General features: G+C 39.3%; 2 protein-coding genes across 4 annotated transcripts in view; one reads left to right on the top strand and one right to left on the bottom strand.

Annotated features, from left to right (window-relative positions):
- ccdc17.L (coiled-coil domain containing 17 L homeolog) overlaps positions 1 to 10,643 on the top strand; it is an 18,940-nt gene extending 8,297 nt beyond the window's left edge. The window contains exons 11-18 of the mRNA XM_041591050.1: positions 765 to 950; positions 2,546 to 2,726; positions 3,075 to 3,257; positions 3,375 to 3,620; positions 3,718 to 3,786; positions 4,074 to 4,157; positions 6,084 to 6,221; positions 8,156 to 10,643. Of these exons, the coding sequence (XP_041446984.1) occupies positions 765 to 950; positions 2,546 to 2,726; positions 3,075 to 3,257; positions 3,375 to 3,620; positions 3,718 to 3,786; positions 4,074 to 4,157; positions 6,084 to 6,221; positions 8,156 to 8,239 (1,171 nt within the window). The 3' untranslated portion in view covers positions 8,240 to 10,643. The remainder of the gene's footprint in view (positions 1 to 764; positions 951 to 2,545; positions 2,727 to 3,074; positions 3,258 to 3,374; positions 3,621 to 3,717; positions 3,787 to 4,073; positions 4,158 to 6,083; positions 6,222 to 8,155) is intronic.
- Positions 9,034 to 22,228, bottom strand: nasp.L (nuclear autoantigenic sperm protein (histone-binding) L homeolog). Of its 3 annotated transcripts, none has more exons than XM_018256943.2 (15): positions 22,071 to 22,228; positions 19,730 to 19,780; positions 19,530 to 19,640; positions 19,274 to 19,354; positions 17,652 to 17,758; positions 16,294 to 16,830; positions 15,166 to 15,218; positions 14,648 to 14,724; positions 14,508 to 14,581; positions 14,090 to 14,278; positions 10,876 to 11,045; positions 9,808 to 9,858; positions 9,638 to 9,718; positions 9,378 to 9,509; positions 9,034 to 9,185 (listed from the first exon to the last, which is right to left on the bottom strand). In XM_018256943.2, exons 1-15 carry the CDS (start codon positions 22,109 to 22,111, stop codon positions 9,147 to 9,149), a joined length of 1,794 nt encoding a protein of 597 aa, XP_018112432.1. In that variant the 5' UTR covers positions 22,112 to 22,228; the 3' UTR covers positions 9,034 to 9,146.
- Between the last annotated feature and the right edge of the window lie 978 nt (positions 22,229 to 23,206).

The raw sequence follows: 23,206 nt of genomic DNA on the forward strand, positions 1-23,206 counted from the left end.
ATTTGGATTTGGTTCAGCCAGGCACTTATACAGCCAAATCCAGCTGAAAAAGTCAGACTCTTGGCCAAATCCCGGACTGAATCCTGGATTCAGTGCATCTCTAGTCCTTATAGAAGAGGGGGATGGTGGTTAGCACAGCTTTTCTAAATGATATGCATCCAATTCCTTAATAGTTGCTCTGTGCTGCAACTGCTGCAAAAGATCCAAGGAGAAGGCAGAGGAACTCCAGCAGTATTACTGCAAACAACTGCCTGCAGTAATACTACTGGAGTTCCTCTTCCTTCTCCTATACTTGCATCTCTAGTCCTTGTTATATCAGCTCTTATTGTGTTCATGTGGGAAACATTTCTCAAACTCATCTCATCTTGGTTCACTAGTTGGAACCAAGCAATGTTCTCATACACCTGTAACCTTGTTATTCACTAAGACGAGACCTCACCAAAGACTGAACCTCCAAGAGGGGCTTAAACAAGTCTGAAAATGATTGCATTGTATTCATGAGCCATAACAAGGACAAATCTAGTTGGTTGTTGGGATCTGATTTGAGTTGAGTAAAGCTGTTTCCTTCCCAAGATACTTGCTGTTTTTGTACATCACATCAAGCTGTTTCTAGAACGGTATAAAGTGAGTTATGTAAAACATGGGGATAAATTATGCAGAATTTACAATTCAATCAATAATTTTAGCCTTTAATCCATTGGAAATAATGGACTGCTATGCTAACACAAATAAAACACGTTTGTATTCTTTCCCTTGCCTTTTAGGATTGTGCCTTGTGCCACTTTGCTGATACGTGTAATGAAAGTTTCCAAGACAAGTCAACACCTGCAGAATAAGAAAAATTCCCAGTCGGTCCAGGAATGTCCTCAATATGAGCAAGGGGTGTATATTTCAGACTCTGCACAACCTACACCAGGAGAGATGCAACTCTACAGAGCAATGATGAACAGGTCTGGTGAGAGCAATAGGTGCAAAAACTGTTGTACCAATAATATTGCAGGACAGCTAAAGCCCAGAAGCTGGAATCAGGTCCGGACTGAGAATTTAAATAGGCCCTGGCATTTCAGGTACATAGAGGCCCACTCTGCCCGCACAGAGGCCCAAACAGCCCCCACCAGCCCACTAAATACTGATTTTCTATGGCACCTTATAGCAGCCCCTCTGGCATTTGCCAGAACCCACAGATTGCCAGTCCGGGCCTGGCTGGAATTGTGCAACAAAAGACACTAGGGGCAGATTTATCAAAGTTCGAATTCAAATATTTAGTTTTGATTTTTTTTTTCAGTTTTCAAAACCTTGAATGTTCGATATTTATTTAGCCAAAAAGACTTGAATGTAAAACGTTGGCATCTAAAAGTACAAGTTCAGGTAGAAGTCAGTGGGAGCTGTCCTAGGCAAACTTTAAAGGAGAAGAAAACCCTGTAGAAAAAAACACCCCCCTCCCTCCTAGGCCCAGATTTGTGGAAAGGCCATCTAGACCTGGGCCTAGGGCAGCAGGATTTTAGGGGGGCTGCATGCTGCCCAACTACACCCACATTGGTTCAAAAACACTGGAGATACAAAAGTTTTTTTTAATTTCCGATGGGCCAATCCCCATTGCTTCAGTCCAGATGATAAAACTTTGCACGAATAGGGGCATCCGCTATGTAAATCCGGCCCTGCTCCCCCCAGGCTAACTGCCCCCCCAGGGAGATGCCCCATACTTTATACTTACCCCTCGTTTCAGATTCTGGCAACAGACTTCACCGCATCCATCTGCTGGGTCCACGGTAAGCTGACTGAGAGAATGGCAATCTCCGTCAATTTCGGCACATTCGCAGTTGTCGAAAACCAGCAAATTGCTCCAACTGCGCATGCGCCGACATACCAATCTCCCAGTCATCTTACCGAGGACCCGGAAGATGGATGCCATGAAGTCTGCCGCCAGAATCTGCAACAAGGGGTAAGTATAAAGTATGGGGCATTTCCCCGGGGGGTAGTTAGCTTGGGGGGAGGAGGGAGGGGGGGGTGTACATGGGGTGGGGGATACAGGTTTTTTTTCTACAGGGTTTCCTTCTCCTTTAAGAGATTTAAATAATAAATGAGTAGAATATCAATTCAATGTATTCAGGGTATTTTTCCACTATTTTATTCGATCAAGTTTTTAATAATCAAATTTCAAATAGAATTTCTTAATAAATAAGGAAACCTTCAAGTTTGGTAGTATTTGGAGTTTATTCAAATCGGAAAATTCTCTCAAATTCAAAAAGTCGCATTTTGATAAATAGGCCTCTGTGGTAAAAAAAAAATGATTGTGTAATTCACAAGCGAGAATCACAATATTCCATTCATTTTCATTTAAGGCTGAAAATCTCAAATGTTTTAATAAACTGGGAAATAAATTTGTGACAGAAATATCCCATTTACTTCTGCCATGTGGATTCCAAATGCAACATTGCGTTTCACCCTGTGATCAGCATTGTTAGCTTTTATACTACTTTTTACTGATGTTTTTATGCTTTCATCCACCAATAACATGATTGCTCTTTGTTGTGTCCTTCTACAGGTCTGTGGTATTGGGAAGAGATGTGATCCCTCTTGTAGCTGGCACTTCTGAGCATGAACTAAACTCAGACAAGCAACTTTCCGCTTGGGTCCAGAGGACATTTTCTGAATTGAAAAATAAAACCCCCCAACCATTCCAGCTCTGCTGTGTCTCTCGCTACCTTGTATCTTCAGGATTAATGGTGAGGTGGATGCTAGACTTTATTTTTCTTTTGCTTCCAATTAAAAACCCATTGTACAACATTTTACTGATTGACTGCCCAGTCCGGAAACATGTAACAGATTTCAGAAGTCTTGCTTGGCATAAAACTGAAGTCTCAGTCTGCTTCATATAGTGACACCAGCCCAGTATTCCAGAATGCCGCCATGTTCAGTCTATCCTAAACCATTACAACTAAACAACCTGCTTCCTATAGTCAGCCATCTGTGTAAAACGGAATTGTTCGATGACTATTTAACAACCAATGTTTTGTTTCAATTTAGCAGTAACTGCACAATTGTGTTGTATATTGTGTTCTATATCCATAAAGGTTTCAGCCGACAGAGCCAATAATTTAGCTTGGTCCGGATTCAGTCTTGCTCATATTTGCCTCAACCCTCCTGCGGCAATTTATTTTGGGCAGCCTTGGGAAAGGTTCGACCGTGCAGTCCCTGTGGATGACATTGATCTCAACAGTGATCAGAAATGCCCAATGTGGCAGGATGGATTTAAGGTACTCGTTTCTAATAAATGAGTGATCCTACTAAAATCAAGATAAAAGCTGTACAAGTTTAAATACCAGCATTTGCAACATTTATGATCACAGACATTTTTTTATTATTATTATTAGAGCTTTCCAGAAAGGGTATACCACGAGTATTTAACCGTTATATTCCAACTACACGAAGTTTTGCTGGGCAAAAAAGGTAAAAATAAACAGACTGATAACTCCCAGCAAGATTACCATTCAGCAGAAAAAGGTCCACATGAATTATTGCGGGGGGCACAGGCATGGACGGCTTTACAAGTATTTTACAAACAATACTGTAACTTTGGCATCTACCAACTGCCCTTGTACTCTGGAGTTCCTAGTAAGGTATGTACATGTCTATTTTGGCTCATTTGTGATTGAAATACATGATCTAACATAATGAACCCGCCATTAACTGGTAGATTCCGCTTTTTTTAACTAGGCGGTGTTATCGGCGTTGGCGTCAAATGATTGTAAAGCGACACTGAAGGATCTTGTAAAAGCAAACACTGTAAGATCTTATTTGTTTCTTCCAAGACCAAACCCCATCTCTGTGTATAGCCAGCTACAATGCTATTGCTGGAACAGAAACTGCTCAATAATAATAATAATACAGGGGTTGTATCTGCTGCCAGTTAGTTTCTAAAACGTATATTTGTTTTTATTCGCTTATATTTAGATTTTTGTGAACTTTTAAATATAAATCAAGATCAATCATTTTTTTTACTATAAACTTAAAAAAGCCAACATTTAATTGATTACAGTCAACAATTAAATATTTTTTTTATTATGGCACAGATCCAGTTTTTGCCTGGTGCTTCTCTGACTGTTCGAATAGCAGATGGAAGGCGGCATAGAGAGTTGATGGAATATAATCTCCATGTAAGTGCAAACTCGACATCTCTGAAAGCTCTAAATCTCTGAAGATGGAGTCCATTGCTGTTGGAACTTATTCATTGGGCATTAAAGAGGATGTTCAAAATTACTTAAAGGGATACTGTCATCAGAAAACATGTTTTTTTCAAAATGCATCAGAATTCTGCACTGAAATCCATTTCTCAAAAGATCAAACAGATTTTTTTATATTCAATTTTGAAATCTGACATGGGGCTAGACATTGTCAATTTCCCAGCTGCCCCTGGTCATGTGATTTGTGCCTGCACTTTAGGAGAGAAATGCTTTCTGGCAGGCTGCTGTTTTTCCTTCTCAATGTAACTGAATGTGTCTCAGTGGGACATGGGTTTTTACTATTGAGTGTTGTTCTTAGATCTACCAGGCAGCTGTTATCTTGTGTTAGGGAGCTGCTATCTGGTTACCTTCCCAATTCCCATTGTTCTTTTGTTTGGCTGCTGGGGGGGGAAGGGAGGGGGGTGATATCACTCTAACTTGCAGTACAGCAGTAAAGAGTGATTGAAGTTTATCAGAGCACGAGTCACATGACTTGGGGCAGCTGGGAAATTGACAATATGTCTAGCCCCATGTCAGATTTCAAAATTGAATATAAAAAAATCTGTTTGCTCTTTTGAGAAATGGATTTTAGTGCAGAATTCTGAGGGAGCAGCACTACTAACTGATTCATTTTGAAAAAAAGATTTTTTCCCATGACAGTATCCCTTTAATTTAATGTTGCCCCTTACCAAGATGTGGACTGCTCCTCTGTAGAAGAGGCTCCTTCTTTGACATTAGGCCACATCTTTCCTGGCCATCCCTGGGTAGCATAAAACAAATGCTGCCCAAAGGAATGGTCAGGAAAAGAAAACTATGGTAAGTATGAAGAAATGTTCTCTTTTTGTTAGCCAGTGGCATTGAACATGTTCAGGCTCTTAACCACAGGGTTCATTAAAATGATTAAAGCATCAGCAGAAAGTGAAATTAATCTGTCATGGAAACAAGGCTGATTTACACAAGTGTAGAATGTCCTATGTCAAAACAGCATCTACCACCAATATATAGTGAATAATGTACCCCCACTGTAATTTATAAAGATATTATCAGTCACCGAGGAGTTATGTGACCATATAAAAGCACGAGGCCGCAGGCCGAGTGCTTTTATACAGGTCACATAACTCCGAGGTGCTAATAATATCTTTATGAATTTTAAGTAGGGGTACATTATTTATTATAATCTACAGTTTCTGAGTTTAGTTTTTAGTTCCTGTCTTTGCTTTTTACAATGCTATACTTTTTTGTACTGTTGTCCCTCCTTGTTTTTTCTTTCCCTGCAGCCTTTTAGTACCTGTATTACTTTTGAGTCTTTAGATTCTTTTGCAGGAGCGTGTTCTGTGTCACACATTCAGCTGCATCAGAGCTGGGCGGGCGGAGGCAAGGGAAGGAGGGACGTGAAACTTAAGATGGGAGGGGGGAGTGAGATTTCAGATCGTGGATGGGAACGAGATTTGAAATGGTGGATGGGAGGGGGGAGCGAGACTTGTGAATGCGAGCGGAGCCGGAGAGGAATCCTGTGACGACGGAGCAATACCAGGGAGGCAGCTGCAGGAGAAGTGAGAGTGAGCGTAAGACAAGCTGATACATGGGAGGGACTGGAACAGGCAGTCGGAACAAGTGTAGCGTGTTTAGTTTGTGCTAAACTGGCAGGAAGCATGGGTAGTGGATAGAGCAGCAGCTTCAAGTGCTGTCTCTTTAAGCTTATAAACGGCGCGTTCTGGCGTCAGAACGCGCCGTTTATAAGGATATAATTTACAGTCTGGTCCCATAGGGAAATGACCAGACTGTAGATTATATAAAAATATCCTAGGCATTGTGAGAGCATACAGCATGCAGGTTAATATTACATATGCTCTTTTCTAGGAAATTAATCAGATGTACCTACCCCCAAAGGCTATAAACTCGTACACCAAAGAGCTACATGGTGGAAAATTATCAGAGTTTATACCTGATGGAGAAAAAGAGGATTTTAAGAAGCATCTGGCAAACTGGTTCAGAAAGGTATACTGAATGCTTGAAAAGCAGCAATATTTAAAGAGTGCAGACTAATAACAATCATAACATGTTTTTGCCGGTCATATTTCCTATAAGACACACACTGAGGTTTCCCAATTATTTTAATAAGCTGTGGATGCAAGTACTCCATGAACTTGTTTGGAAACCTCACGTTACTTTTATTCAATTTGTTATGGCATGATTTCTGTACGCTGTCCACGCAGCATAAAGGGAACAGAGGCCACCAAAAGAGTTTATAGAGAACACAGTTTGAAAGAGTTAAAAGAGAAGGAAAGCTACAGAGGCATTTTATTGCCAATAGATTAGCTGCAATAGCGCAAGCTTGAATGCTATATTTATTCTGTAGAATGTTTTACCATACCTGAGTAAAAAGCTCTAGAAACTCTGTTTGTTTAGGATAGGAGCTGCAGTATTAACATGGTGTGACATCACTTCCTGCCCGAGTCTCTCCCTGCTCTTGGCTCAGATTAGTGAAGGGGGGAAGAGGAGCAAACTGAGCATGCTCTTGCCCAGGGCAATGAGGTTTAAGCTGAAGGCAGGAAGTCTGATACAGAAGCCCATGTGTACACAATAGAAGGAAGAAATGGTGTTTCTTTTGACAGGGGACTCAGAGCAGACTTACTTTTGGGGTTTACTGGTATATTTAGATGGACCTTTCTGATAAGGCTTACTTAGTTTTAACCTTTCCTTCTCCTTTAAGTTAATGAAGCCCCATAGTACGTCAGATTGAAGCAGACATGTACATTTAAATGCAATATTTTATAACAGGGTATAATTTTACCTTGACTGCTTTTATGGGGGGAAAAAGTTACTCATCTTTTGGCAGTATATTCCCCTTACTGTAAAATATATAATGCTTCTGTAAAAAGACTTAAGATGTTTTACCTGCTAAAAACATAACTACTAGAGCTGCAGAGAAATCCTCTCTCCGGTTTCTTGGCTGTATCAAGAGCTGGGCTTGTCCTTACATTCTCCCTCAGGAAGTGGTTGTAACTTTGAGTGACAATCAGAACTCTGCTGTAGAAGCCTAAGCCCTGACCCCAGTACTAGTTTTACATCAGTGCTAGCTAAATGGACAGATTTTTTTTTCCCCCCCAACAAGAAAATCAGTTGGATGACACTCCAGCTGGTAATTACTTTTCCCACTAAGAAGTAGGTTTATTTATACGAGTGCTGGAGAGCCCACATCATACATGCACAAATCCTTTGCCCCACTAGTTTGTATATAACTCCTTGCAAATTACCATTAATATTGTATCTGTGCCCTGCTTCCCACAGAGAGGTTGGTGCCATGAGTCCCCCTTGAGCAGTGTCCTGCTTTCCCCTGAGAGCAATTTGTTTTTACAACTTCTGACAAAGTTTAGTTCCATGCTCCTGTACCCGATAGGACGAAAACTGCTTTTGTTTAGCCTTTCAACAGAAGCTTTAACGCGAAACAGACTGCTGCCGTTTTAATAGAGTAAAAGAGCACCGAGCTGAACATTCCTTTTGAGTATGCAGTGGTGTCAGTCAGAAGTTATAACAGCTCTTGGGTGAAGCAGGACATGGCCGAGGTGCAGACACGGATTAGTTTGAGTGAATGCCATCAATAGATGCCCCTCTCAGCCCCTATGTAAGTGGATGCTCTCCAGCTAATAAACCAGTTCGTGCCAGCGGGTCCTTAAAACTGAGCAATCATACTAGAACTCCAGGAAAGGGGTGCAAAGAGTTTTTGGCCTGCTGAATAGTTAAAAATAAAGTGTTCTATTTTACACAACATTTGTTTATGAACTATGGAAAATCATAGTATGTCTGCTTTAAGTGTTAGCATCCACTTAGTAATATTGCCATCAATGTTCCAAGCTCCCCTCCCCCAGCAGCATTTGCTTTGGACATGTGGCACAGTTTGCACCAGAATCTAAGGCTATTTTTTGTTTCAGCATCTCAGATCAGATCTAGAACTTAACCTTCATAAAACCAACATGGAAGAGAACACAAGGCAGCGCACTCAAGATACAGTTTGATGTCTGCTAGCAAAACCTTCACCAACAGTTTGTTAGAAAACTACTGGAGAGGAAATCTTTGCCAAAGAGGAGCACACTTAGTCAGGTTGCCAACTATTCTGGAAGGATGGAAGTGCAAGAGATTCGATTAAGGATGTGTAGCAACACTTCCTCAGCAAAATCAAAAATTTTCACTGGAAAGGTTTTGAAATCTGACATGGGCTAGACATGTTTTTTGCTTCCTAGGTGCCCCCCCTGTCATGTGACTTATGCTGCTAAACTTTAGTCATTCTTTACTGTGGAGCAATATCCCCTACCAGCAGCCCATGAGCAGAACAATGGGAATGCATCATGAAGCACGACCAGTCAAAATGACCAGAGATGGCTGCCCACACCAATATTGTTATTTACGCACACTCAGGAATAAAGGATAAAAAAAAAAAAAAAAACACAAATGCTTTAAACCAGCTTCATTTATAGTTTGATAACCTTCCATTAACCCACTCATAAGTCTTCCAGCCACAATCTCTCAGGGATGCGTAGCAGTATACCTCTGCATGGACAATACTAGCAGTAACCTGCAGCATAAGACTATCCACCTAAACAACAAATCTGGGACATAAGATATTTCTTGTGACAATATATTAGATCTTGTATAATTAGTCTCAGCCAGTTTTCAGTTCTGGAAAGCCAGACATTTCAAATATGGCAGAGCCAAAGACCTGACTGCCATTCAATAAGACCATGACCCCGATGAGGGTTTAGTTAAGATATCAGCACCATCTATTTTTACACTCAAAACAAATGCAACCAGCTTTAAATTCAGCTTTAATCTTTATTAGTTTTACAAAAAGACAATCCCAACAAAGTGGGGAGAACAACCCACCCCACACACATTTATATACAAAAAGTGTTATGTTTCCGAGAGTCATGCAGTAGATTCTACAGTAGCAGTCTCCATGGAAACCTGGAAAGGAATTGAGAGGTCTTAGACAACCTATAGAAAGTCTTCAAAACACACAAATTACAAACAGGTTAAAAAGTGTAAACAAATGACACTGGGAAGCAGAAAAGGCAAAATTTTGCTACCAGAGTTAAAGCCATGAATAGGAGCACAATGTGCCTTTAGGAGCCACACATTTAGCCTGCGATATCCTACCTCTTCAGCCTTCTCTACCTCTTCATTTGTTGGTACTACTGCATCTCCATTCCCTGCTCCATTTGCAACTGGTTCCTGCTTAGGTTTCTTTGCATCTTTGTCTTTAAGGGGACTCTCCTCTCCAGGTTTCCTCTGAAGGGACACCCCAGATTTTAATTCAGTATGTCAGGTTTGTTTAACAGATTTCCAACTAGTTAGTTTAAAATAGCTTACAACACTAACTACAGCTACTGGAGTAACCAAAAAGGTGAGAGGAGTACCTTTTTTCGGATAAGGTGAGAAATGTCTGATACACAATTTGTGACTGGTACAGTACTGTCACCACTTTTCTCTACAGCAGTCTGCAAAAGAATAAGTTGATAGAATGAGTCCTTCTGCTGATTTGTAATATAAAAACAAAAATCTAGCCCATTCCCCAATACGTTCTTACAGAAGATGAAGTACTTACATTTTCTTGGGAGAAGCCAGAAGATCCTCCAACCTAAGGAAATAAAACTTGTGTTCAGAAGTGATTTAATAGGTTAAACAGCAAGTAATGACAAGTAGCAGGAACAAACAGGCAAAAAATGGTCACTTCATGGCAGTTTGTGAACTCCTTTAAAATGTAAGTGGATAGCCATCCACAGATCATTGAAAGTTAAACAAAATATTTAGCATGTAATTTGTATTACTTGAAGGTTAAATTATAACATTATTGGAAGGAGGTTTAATTCATGCCATCTGTGAGTTGTTTTTTTTTAAGAAAAGAATCTTACCATTTAGCTGGACATTTTAGAATAGTTTTGAATTCTTTCCCTTAACTCTGCCTTATTTCAGCATACTTAGGCTGCAGTTTTAGGATTGCTCCTATTAATCTTCCAATCGTGTCTATACTAAGTACATTGGACCTCAGCACCTTTTTACCTGTACTAGACAGCCTGTTTTTTCAAAATGAGGACTCGAGAATGATGCAATAATCACTTCTGATCCCCCTGATGTTACAAGACTACACACAGTGAATTACCCCTTTAAGGTTTAGGGCCATTTAGCAGTCAACAGAAGGAGTCTAAAGAAACACTGAAACTACAACATAGATCAATATTAAGGCAATGTTGCTTGTTTTATATATTTCTTATTTGGATGTTACTAAACCTGATTGTGAGATTCTTGACAGGTTGCAAAGGAACCGTATGGTTTGTAACAAACTACTGCTGCACAAATATGGCAGCCCTCAAAGGAACATGAGGGATCAGAAAATATGTAACAGCATCAAGCACATACTTATGGCAAAATTATAAAACAATGTTACAAAACAATTTCTGGCAGCTTTTTAGTTTCAAGTACATAACACCTAAAAATAAATAAAAAAAAAGGGGAATACATCTAAAATTAGCTACGCCTAGCTATAGGGGGAATCAAATGTCATAGGATTCTGCAAATCTTGTGCAGTTGTGCAGAGGCTAAAACTAATCAAAATCTCCAGTGTAATTTTACAATTAGGGTAACAGACAACACCAACCAAAGTCTCTTTAAGTGCTATCTTGGCAACGGTTGCGTTTTTCTGAGCTTCTTTTGAATCTTCTATTTTCTCTTTGATATCAGGAAGCAAATCTTTCAATTCATCCATTTCCTTCTTGACTTCTTCAGCGGTCTCATCTAGTAATGCTTCCAATTGTTTTGTGAGCACATCTATGGAAAAATTGGCACAAATTTTTATACTAGTGTTTATTATGAGGTTTATCTACTGTATAAGACATAGTTTTGAATTGGAGTTATCTGCTAGCACATAACGCACTAGTGATGTGCAGGTTGACCCAAAGCCTGTGGGCTAGCATTGGAATTTGGGAGACCCATACCTGACTCTAACCTGCAGTTTATACCATATGCAGGCAGACTGATGTACAAGGTAGAAAACATTCAAATTCCTTTCTCCTGCTTCTCTTCAATCTCAACTATATATTACAATAAGTCCAAGGATGATCAACACCTCAGGGCTAAAATAAATACTTTACTATTTAAAATAAAATCTACTTTTGTCCACAAGTTTTAGTTACCCTAATCCCAATGGTAAATTGTAAGATTCTTCTGCACAAGAATTGCTGGAATACCAGACGTTTCTGGGGGGGGTGTCTTTGTAAATATCAAAGACTTTTCTGTAGGGTTGGCAGTGCTGCACATGTCCATTTACTATAATTTAGCACTTGTTTTGCTAAGAGCACTACCTCATATGTGGGAGAAAGGCCTATACATGGTTTCCTTCACAGGTGCAAGAAGTCTATGTAGTTGATCAAATTCTTCCTGCAGTAACAATACGAGTGTGAACAAATTAGGTCTGTATTAAGAGCTGTGCCCGTTTCCACCCCACCCTCCCCCATTTTTGCAAGGGTTAAGTCTTTGCTAGCACTAGCCAAGATACTAGATGCAATGGTCAACTAAAGACGCTATTCAGGAATGAAAGGGGTGGTTCACCTTCAAACAACTAATTGGTTTCAGATAGATCACCAGAAATAGCTTTTTACAGTGACTTTATTCTACTCTATTTTCTGTGTCATCATTTTTCTAATATTAAAGTGTAGGGTTTCATTTTCACCTTCTGAAGCAGCCCTGGAAGGGGGTCGCTGACCCTGTAAACTGTTCCTAACTTGATACATTTGTTATTTGTCCCTGCTGAGCAGAATCTCTGGGTTTCATTACAAGCAGCTGTTACAATAGTTGCTAATACACCAGAGATGCTGCTGAGAAATGCATCAATGAAATGTTGCAAAATTGTAACAGTTCAGAATCTGCACCTGAATTACTGAGCTGCCAGACTCAAACACCAGAGACGGGAACATTCAACTTTAAACTTAGATTTTGGAAAAACAGTAAAAAAATAATGGAAAGTAATTGGAAAAAAAAGTCTATTTCTGGGGAACAATCTTAAAAACTAACTGAATTGAAAAGTGTTTGGAAGGTGAACAACCCCTTTAATGAGGACCAGACACAAATAAGCAAAATAGAGTGGCCTTAGAATTCCTACTAGCCAAGGAAGGAGCGGTATGTAAATTAACTGGCCAAGAATGTTGTACCTATATCACGGATCATCATGATGCAGTTGAAGGCCACAACACATTTAGTCTCTAGAGACAACGCTGACGAACCCCTTGCCAGGTCCCTTACTGCCTGGCTTGGTGCATTTTGAGGTAGCATTGTACAACTGGCTATTCAAATATTAGCTGTAAGTCTATTGGCTTATTCATTTGGCTATTGATAGTATGTGTGATTAAGGAAGTATCCTACTGTAAAGTGAGCCCCATGGAGCAGGGCAACATAACTAATCCATCTTTGAGGAACTGGAATTAAAAAATCAAATGCCTTCCTAACTGCTTAATGTTTCAAGTCAAGAATACAAATAGAAGCTTAGAAATTACTGCTGCAGAAAGCAGTTACTTGCTAGTGTACAAGATGTTATAGCAACTGAAATGGTTTTGCTTGGCAAATGGAAAGTGCCAAGAATTTATTGACTAGTATTAAAGTCAATAAGTCAAAAGGAGACTATGCTAGGAAAACTAATGCATAAAAGTCTGCTTCGTAACAAATGCTTAAAATCAAACATGATATTGAGAAAAATGATTAAATGATCAAGAAGACTGATTCAAATGGATACTGTCATGGGAATACATTTAAGAACTCATCAGTTAATAGTGCTGCTCCAGCAGAGTTCTGCACTGAAATACATTTTGCAAAAGAGCAAACAGATTTTTTTTATATTAAATTTTGAAATCTGACATCGGGCTAGACATATTGTCAGTTTCACAGCTGCCCCAGTCATGTCAGATTTGAAAATGGAATATAAAATAAAAAATGAAAGTTTGCTCTTTTGAAAATGCATTAAAAAAAATAAAACACATGTTTTCCCATGACAGTATCCCTTTAAGTAACATGCATAATGTGAATGTTTTGATCATGGTATAAAAATGTAAAAAAAAATAAAATAAATGCTTGTCCAGAGATTAGGATTATTTCTTGCTAATCTGCAGTGTTGGTGCATCTTTAAAATAATATTCATCAATTGGGAATCCACATCTGATTTCTGCCTTTAATTAAGCCTGAGGGACTCGCCCCAGTTCACAGGCAATCATATGCAAAAAATTCCTATATCCAAAGATAACTATCCCAAGGCTTTTTTCTTCAGTAAAAAAAAATATATTTTTATTTAAATTCGCATTAAAACTCAGATACATACTGACCCCGCAAAGCCCACCTTAGGATATAGGAATTTTTTGCATCTTTAAAATAAACCTTATCTTCTGAGTTTGAGCATTATCCTGGTGACCAGGAGTGGTACTTCCAATAAAAAAATTTTTTACCAAAATAATAAAGGTCTCATGAATGAATTTTGGTCACAGCTATCTAGCTTCTGATTGTAAGCCTCTGAGGCAGTGACACTGAATGTGTTCAGCTGCAGTTAGTGCTGTGAGAAGTCACAAGATGTAGCATTTGTAGTCAACCTTGATATTTAGTAAAAAGGCCAAGCAGCAAGAAAGCAATGGTAAATTTAGAGCCTCACATGGTGCCCAATTTATCTAAGTTGGTGTCCAGATATCACACCTAGAGTGTAATGTCTTGAAACGAAATAAAAGTAAAAATAAAAAAACCTGTGTCACAGATTTAGTAGTGCGGAGTTGGGTTTTACAGCAGAGTTTGCATACAATCTAAAAGGGAACATTGGTCAAATTGCTCAAAGTACTTACCCATTCTTTTTTCAATCACTCCCACAGACTGCGTAAAGTGAGAAATTGCTTCTTCATGTTTACTGCTGTACTGATAAGCCAAGCCTAGATGATAATGAGTCTCTGCAAGAAGACGATCATGTTCTTCCAAGTGCTCCTTCTGTATATCGAGACAGGCTAAGAAGTCTTCAACAGCCTGAGCATAGTTCTCTGATTTAAAAAAAAAAAGAAACCCTCAGAAGAATGCCATTTTAAAGGGAATCCTGGTTACTTTGGTGAGCAGTCAAACCATGATAGATTAGACCTACAAAAAACTGCCCAGTTAAAATACATCTACCAGTCACATTGTAGTCCAATGAAAGAAAAAATAAAGGTTCCATTAGCAGTAAGGACCACTTTAAAAAAAAAAAAGTCTAAATACACTGCAAGCATAACATACCTGACTCAGTGCTAACTTCTCCTAGTTTTAGATGTGCTTGAGCAGCCTTAAGCTGAGCTTCTCTTGATTTCTGCCTGAGAGAGACATTGGATTAGCACAGTGAAAATTATAAACACGCTTTTCTTGAAAGCATAACATACCTTTTGAATATCATTTTAGACAGGTCCAGCATTTCCCAAGCTAGCTGTAGATTTCCAACATCCTCGTCTTCAGTTTCCTAAAGAAATAAGAAGTTGCATTTTCCGGTCAGAAAGTTTAGTGTGCACAATAGGGGTAGGCATGGTGTTATACTGAGGAAACCTTGTGTTTCTTTACCATCTGGAGTCATACCGTTGGATTAACACCTCACATTAAGACAGGCAAAAGGGCAGTCATTTAAATATCCTGTATGATAGGGAGGCATACTAGCAAAACAAGCAGTATTCAAATTACTGTTGACACTGCAAGGTTCTGAGCACAGAAATAGTTACTGCATTATGAGAGTGAAAATGTACCATCACTCAAATTCTGAATTGATTCAGAATATTCAAGATACCATCTAGCCAGGGTCAGGTGTGTGGGTGGGGTAAGCATTGCACTGAAACCAACAGCTGCCCAGCACTATAGCAAAAGGATTATCCCCTATTTAAAATTTAAAAAAAAAAAAAAAAAAACTCACCTTCTCTTCAGTGCTTTCATTTTCTTCACTTTCTTCAGAGTCCTCCCCTTCCTCTAGGGTGGAAAAGTGTTGCATTAGTGAACCAATTAAGTAGAGAAAGAATGTATAAGATTAGCACATTTGTCTGTTTTGACCATGAAAGTTAGCATCTCGCAGTGAGTGATCCCACCATATGCCATGAATCCTGAACAGACAAGGGAAAGTTGTGCTCACCACTATTTTTTAAAAATAGATATGGGATGACTGACGTAGTTGGCCAGCTTAAATATATTGCAATATATGGACAAACAATCCCTGTTTTGTTTAAAGGGTAAGGCATTTTTTAGTAGCAGTATGCACAAAATGTCGCTGTCTTAAATATATTGATAATGGGTTGAGTGCAGAGGACTCTTGTATTTGACTATATGAATCCTGAACAGACCATAGCTGTAGCAAGCATATCCAGGCAGACCAAATATATGACAATGCGATGGTCTGTGCACTGTTTGCTCAGTTTTTAAGTGAGCTCAAGAATATACATTATAACTTGCATAACAGAGTGAATACCATTTAAAGTTGGGACAAATACTGACACCACCAAACGAGGCCTGCAGTATTTCTATAAAAACTTAAAGGACCTGGTAGCCTACAGGAACGTTAGGAAGACTAAGCATACCAAAAGCTACATAAGTGACTAAGCATACCAAAAGCTACATAAGTATTAATTTCAAAGCAATAGAAAAAAACCCTGCTGCTTCAAGAGTACAGTTGGTCAAGCCAGGTTCTGCCTTCCAGTCAAGATGCACAAATAGTTGATCTGGCATACTAAGAATCATACAATATACAGAAGAGGATAGAAGCATTTAGAAATAGTTATTGTGCAATGAAAAATAAAGTAAAGTAAAGCCCAACTGTGCTTTGATGAAACAAAGTGCCACCAACACCAGGTTGTAACATTAAATCAGTTTAGACCAAGGTGCACTATAAAAACTCCCATGTAGAATCCTACTGCCAGGTGAGCCAGTCCATTATTGAAATGACTTCTAGACTTTGTTAAGCTGTGGCATTTTAAATCATGAGTTGGTGAAAATCCCAAATAGAAGTGTGCAGCAGCACCATCTCAAGACACCCTTGTTATTCCCACGTTACCTTCTTCGCCCTTCATCTTTTCCGGATCTTCAGATTTGCTTGCTTCATTTCCAGTAGGTGTTATGCTTGCACCTTCTTCAGTTTTTGCTGAAGCTTCAGAATCCATCTTCTCGGCTGTGTCAGTATGGGCTCTCTCTTCAGCTACTTCTGTGGAGTCTGGGGACTGATTTGCAGTGTCCTTAGTATCCTTTTTTTCTGGAGCTTTAGACTCTTTGGGCTCACTCTTCTCTTTCTGTTCTGTATGCTCTCCAGGAGTTGGTGCATTTTTGCTCTCAGGCACTTCACCTTTCTCAGACTCATCCATTGAAACATCCCGATTTACACTTTCCAATTTCAAGCCATCTGTTACTTTTCCTGTTTCCATATTGCCATTCTTCATTTTATCTTCTACAGGCTTGTTTTGCTCATCAGTGTCCATAGGCTTTGATTCGTCTTTGGGCTTCCCCAATGCTTCAGACTCAGATGTTTCTTTTGGGGCTCTCTCTTCTTCAGCCATTGCATCATAAACCTGATCCCTCAACTGCTCCCTTTCTTTCTCTACATTTTTTTAATGGAACATTAAAGAAAGGCTTCTGTTTTAATGACAACCACCATTTGCAACCAAGTGTCATTTTAACATTCGCCACAGCATTAAAGAAATAAAAGGATATTTAGACATGCTACAGGTTTAGTCCTCTTTTCTAGTCTAAGGCAACCACAACACTTAAACAGTGATCTGTGCCCCACATAGATCAGATATAGCTTAGTCTATAGGATACAGCATTGGGCTATATTTGTATGGTTCATATCTCCTTAAATGCTATATGGCAAGAATCTTTATGCAGCATTAGAATAAAATGTCTAGAGCTTGCCATTTCATGCCGCTTTACATTTTTAGTTGGTACCCTAAAGGAATTTGTTCATATTGCCTGTTGTATGGGCATCTAACTATGGAACCGCTCACCATGACCTAAATAATCGAAAAGACATTTAGTGACTAATGCCATTTTAAACACCACGGTCTACTATATTGAGCAGACAAAGGGTCAGATATATAATGTTCAAAAGGGATGTCACTGCTGATTTTAACATCAAAAACCATGAACCATACAGGACTTAACCTCGGATGATCCAAAATACTACACACTTAAGATAAAAAGGCAATATTCACCATGCAGGAAAAAAAAACCCCACATTAAAAGCAACTATGGTGCAAGTCAGAAGGGGCTCCTCTCTAATATTCAAAAAGGCATACCATTTTTGGCCTAGAGGCATGTTTAACATGAATACTTGTGAAGTAAACCTAAATTATGCAATAACCACCACTACACCGTAATTGAAATAGTTATGTTCCAGCTCACAGTAGTTTCAGGACATACCATCTAGATTATCTGCACTCGGAATATTGGCATCTTCCTCTTTTTCTCCCTCTTCTTCATCCTCGGGCATTCCTTCCAACGCATTCCCCAGAACACCATTCTCCATTCTGGAAAGTTTAAAAACTACTTACATTAAAGAACAAACAGCATCTTGCAAGATTTTCCTTAAGGCAAAACCAAACAATCCTTGATTTATTTCACCCATCCAAAAAAAAAAAAAAAATCAAAAACATGCTTGTGCATTGGCCTATAAATGCATTTATCATTCACTTTAAAAACACATTTAAATACCAGTGTTTTATAAGGAATTGTAACAAAAGTTGGCTCAGTTCTATGTTAGATTTAAATATAATTGCAACAAAATAACGTTGCATAAGGAAAAAAAAAACAAATTTCTATTCAGGCCCACTTCATATTCCAGCCTCTCATTCAAACCACTGTCTTGATGCAAGGGTAATATGGACCATAGCAGCCAGTTTGTGGTATTAATAGCCAAATAGTCTCAGTTTACGATGCCCGTAAGACTATTGCCGGTGGTGAGTCTAATAAATATAGAATTTATAGTACCAGTCTAAGTTCAAATATTTAAGTAAGAAATTATTGTTAACTCTTCTAGAAGTGAGAATGTAAAGGGGTTATATGAAGTTGATAAAATGGTAACATTGTATAAATTATGTTAAAATTGTTACGATAACTATGTTAGGAACATGTATCAAGTTGTAGTTGGATAGGCTTAACGAGCAGTTTCCTTTTTGTTCAGGCTAGGTTAATGTATGCAGTGGCCTGTGGTTTTATTTGGACTTAACACGGAGCACAATGATTCAGACAAGACTGAGGACTGTTTTCACATAAGAAATATTTTAAGGCATGGACACTTTATAGGGAGTTGAAGAATGTATGTATTTATTGATCACATATGGAATGTATAGTAATTTAATATTTATTCTTGTATAAAGTAATTTGTATTTATGCTATTAATGGAAACAACAATTTAAATGCATTTGTAGATGTATGTACCCAGAATGCACTCCAGAGGTGAAAGGTTAAGGAAAGCTTAAATACTTCCCTTGTGTTTGGTTTTGCACACTTGATAAAGGGTCAACGCCCGAAACATGTTGTGGAGCATTTTCCCCCAATAAAAGCACATTGCAGTCATAGCTACTGCCTTGGATCTGTCCTGCTTTCTATTATAATACTGCCAGTTTGTGAAATGCCAAACTGGAGAGACAAACATGAAATTCAAAAACCAAATAAAAAGACCAATTTCAAGTTGCCCAATAATAGCACTCTGATACTTTTTAGGTGACTTTACTCTTCTGTACATCTTGATGCATAAAGGAGTTAAGTGCAGATCTATATTTCTCTTTTTTATAAACAATACAGAGTCAGGATTTATGTTCCTTGGCAAGAAGTATTAACCTTATGGTAAAGGCCAGATTTCCACAATTATCAAAATTAAACTGCTCATTCTAAGAAGTCAAAACTTTTTCCTTTTGACAGTCACATAAGCTAGCCTATTAATACACGCAAAGACCAGGTTCTGAAATAAAGGTGCAGTTTCGCTTGTAATCTAAAAAGTAAACATGAAGTGAATCATGCAGCACTTCACAATAACAGCTTACCGTGCCAGTTCAAGAAGACTAGTTCCATATGAATAGAAGGCTTCAGCACATTCATCTGCAGTCTCGCCATACTTCTTTGCACTACAAACAGAAATAAATCAAGATGATCTGGCAATACAGTTCACTACTTATGGCCCTATGAAATTTATGTTATATGTTGCCAAAGACAAGCAAATAATTATTTTTGGAGATTAAATAAGGCAAGTCACACAAGCCATAAGATGCAATGAAATCATAGTATCAATTCTATACTCACAGAAGGCTGCTGGCTTCCTGAAATGAAGTCACAGAAGAACGTACATCCTTCATGACAAGATGTCTTTGGCCAGCACCCATCAGTCTCTTTGCTTCAGTGTCTATATCCATTCTGGGGGGGAGAAGGAAGGGTTAAATGTTTAACTTTTTTGAATTTTCCAGCTATAAGCCAACTATGAGCATTCAAATCAGTAGATTTACCCATCGGCCTTGTCTGCAGAAGTTGAAGGAGCAGTGGCTGTATCCTCTGTTCTACAAAAAGAATTATGGAGATAAGTGACCATTTGCAGAATAACAGTTGCTGTACACTTTGCACCTATCAATATGAGAGGGGATACAGCTCAAAACTGGAGAAAAGTTATGTCAGACTAAAACTTAGAAGGGATCCTGTCATCGGAAAACATGTTTTTCCAAAACGCATCAGTTAATAGTGCTACTCCAGCAGACTTCTGCACTGAAATCCCATTTCTCAAAAGAGCAAAGATTTTTTTATATTCAATTTTGAAATCTGACATGGGGCTTGACATTGTCAATTTCACAGCTGCCACTAGTCATGTGACTTTTGCAAAAAAAAAAATGTTTTGCAAATTAAGTGCCACCCAATGTAACTGTGCCACAGACAACTGCAACCAATAATTTATTTTCAAGTGTACGATATTCATTTTGTAAGATGGGAAATGGGTTGTGACAAAGCTAACCCACTCATTCAGATATGATTTTAGAGATGTGCAAAACAAATCATTCGGATCCATCCAGGAGCAAGATCTACTGCAGCCATATGTTATATATGGAAACTTGCGATTTTGCTCAAATCGCACGCTGGTGCAAAAGCGAGCGCCGGAGCACAGGCTCCCCACGGAGTGGCATGCCGCCCCCAAAAATGTGCCCTCGCCACAAATCTGGGCCTGAACCTACTTCTATATAAGGAAGGAACGCAGACATTAGCATTTAAAGACTTTAGTGCTTGTTTTATATATACTCAACTTTAGTAGCTGTAAAGTACTAATGATCTAGGCTGTCAATTCTGTCCAGAGGAGTTCACCATCTTGGAAAGAGTGTAGTTGCTTAGTGTGCAGAATGGCTGTGGGTAAGGCATTCTTAGCAGTTTGGAATCAAGCACAAAATTCCTTTAGAAGATTCTAAAGTTTGCAGCCTATAACGTATGTTAACACTGTATATTGTGAGCCAGTCCCTAAGATCAGGAAACTGAAAGCTGCCCAGAGCAGGTCTAGGAAGAAGCATAAAAGACTGAGAACTACAGGGAACCTTCAGAGGAAGACAACTTAATTTGTAAATTGCTGTGGTATTGATATTGGTGAAAAAAATAAATTACTACCAAATTTGTAGCCTCTCCAGTATCTTTATTAAAGGGGTGATTCACCTTTAAGAACTTAGTATTTTATAGAATGCCCAGTTCTAATCAACTTTTCAATTAGTAGTCATTACTTTTTTATAGTATAAAGATTTGCCTTTTTTCTTCTGACTCTTTACAGCTTTTAAATGGGCATTGCTGACCCCTCCTAAAAAGCAACAGCTCTGTAAGGCTACAAATGTATTGTTACTTTTTATTACTCATCTTTCTATTCAGCCCCTCTCCTATTCAAATCCATGCATGGTTGCTAGGGGAATTTGGACCCTAGCTACTCTGCTTAAAATGCAAGTGGAAGAGCTGCTGAATAAAAAGCTAAATAACAAAAAACCTTAAATAAAAAAAAAAAAATGATAGCCAATTGCAAATAGTCTCAGAACATCACTCATCATTATTATAAAAGTTCTCAAAGGTAAACTAACCCTTTAAGCTTCAGTTCTCCTTAAACTTTGCCATTTGATTTAGTTTTGAGTTAGTGGTTTAGACAAAGAATGTCGAATTCAGGAAGTACCTACACAGGTAGAAAGGGCGGAAATTTACTCAAAAAAAGGATTATGCGCATCAATAAGACACCAGAGAGTCCAAGGAAACTCGTGATATTAAGGGGACACCTAGACTACAGAGCAGGTTTTTATTCGAGCCGGCACAGTTTTACCCAGTTAAAACGTCTGTTTTAGTACACATTACGCCTCTTAACAGTGTGAATGGATTTAAGAAAATTCGCGCCAAATCAGACGCTGTCATTCCACCAGCAGCAATTTACACAAAGCTCCACAGAATGAGGGGGCGGCATCAGACTATCGCTTGCAGTGTTAGCCAATCACAGTCGGCGCTGGGTATGTTGCCAGGAAAACAGGCGCGCTAGTTGCCGTCTGTCTTACCTCCCGCTGCCTTTGTTTTAGGATGTCGCGGCTGCCCTGTCACCCCAGTTTGTACAGACGCGGGTGTAGGAACCCTGCCAATCATCAATGAAAAGGAACGCTGTACAGAAACAACTCCAACACAATCCTACGTCTTTTACACGACTCCTAAAGCGCATCACTAGGCCTGTTAAGTAGCGCAACACCGAGAGACACATAGGCTATAGAGTTGTACTAGGGACCGGACTATGCATCCCTACAGGAGGCGCTCTCCCGACACAATCACGCCCAGACCCTCCTCTTGTTTTCTTACTTCTCCGTCCCAGTCGAAAGTGTTGCGGTTTCCTCAGGCATGATTAGCAGCCCACTACCGTCTCACGAAAAGCACAAGTGATTCAAAAGGTAGAAAACAAAAAATGGCAGCTTATATCCCGCGCGCCTGGAACAGTTCTTATACCCGCCCACAATAAAGACACGCCCACATTACAGACACGCCCACGCTTCCTACAACCTTTCACCTTGCTTTCCCGCGCTCGCGCTGTGGCGCTGCCTGCTCACGTGGTGCTCACTGGTATCCATGCGCCTGCGCTGTCAGCAATGGCATTTGTTGCATGTACACAAACTGGTTCCAACGAGTGGTTAGCTTACATGTATAATTTGCATTTACCAGTGGAAAGTAAGACTAGTTCAAGTCATAGAGTATCACATAGAGAGACGTGTGGGAGTTTAATCATACTCCCATTTTGGAACTAGAAAGAGGGACAAAAAGATTAGCCATGTGGATTGTGGGAAAATTGTCCGACCACGCCAATTTTTGTGACCACACCTCCTAATTACCATGTCCATTTTACAAAATTTGGCAGATTATGAAAGTTTAAAACACATTTTTGTGGTTTGTATGTGTTATTACAGGTTTGCTCAGGGGTGCTTTGCCAATGAGGCGAGTTGAGGCTGTCGCCCCACTAGGTACCAGGGGCAGCAAAAATGCTGCTCCTGGTACTTTAAGAGCGAATTTCCGGGGGAGGGGGGCCTCAGGCGGTGGAGGGGCCAGGATCGCCCCTGTGTTTGCTAATAAAGGTAAATTGCCCTTTAAGCTATGAGTCTACATCAGGGGTGCCCAAACTATTTGCAACAAGGGCCAGATTTGGTGAGGTGAAAATGTGTGGGGGCCGACCATTCAGCCCGGCATTCTTTGAACCATTGACATTAAATTACAGGAATCAATTAATTGTAGCTGTTAAATTTGGGTACATTAGTGAAATGATCTGCCACTTGGTCTATACTGCTGCCTGTGTGTTGAAGGTGTTAGTAATAGACACGTACTGGCACATAGTGACGCCATACTTCCTTAGTTTACTGTACTGGCACGTCAGTACGTCTATAAACACCTTCAGCCCTAAAGAAGTATGCGAAAACAGCGCTTCTCTACGAGCCAGTAAGTGGCAGATC

The sequence above is a fragment of the Xenopus laevis genome, chromosome 4L (genome assembly GCF_017654675.1).
Source record: "Xenopus laevis strain J_2021 chromosome 4L, Xenopus_laevis_v10.1, whole genome shotgun sequence".
Taxonomy (NCBI): domain Eukaryota; kingdom Metazoa; phylum Chordata; class Amphibia; order Anura; family Pipidae; genus Xenopus; species Xenopus laevis.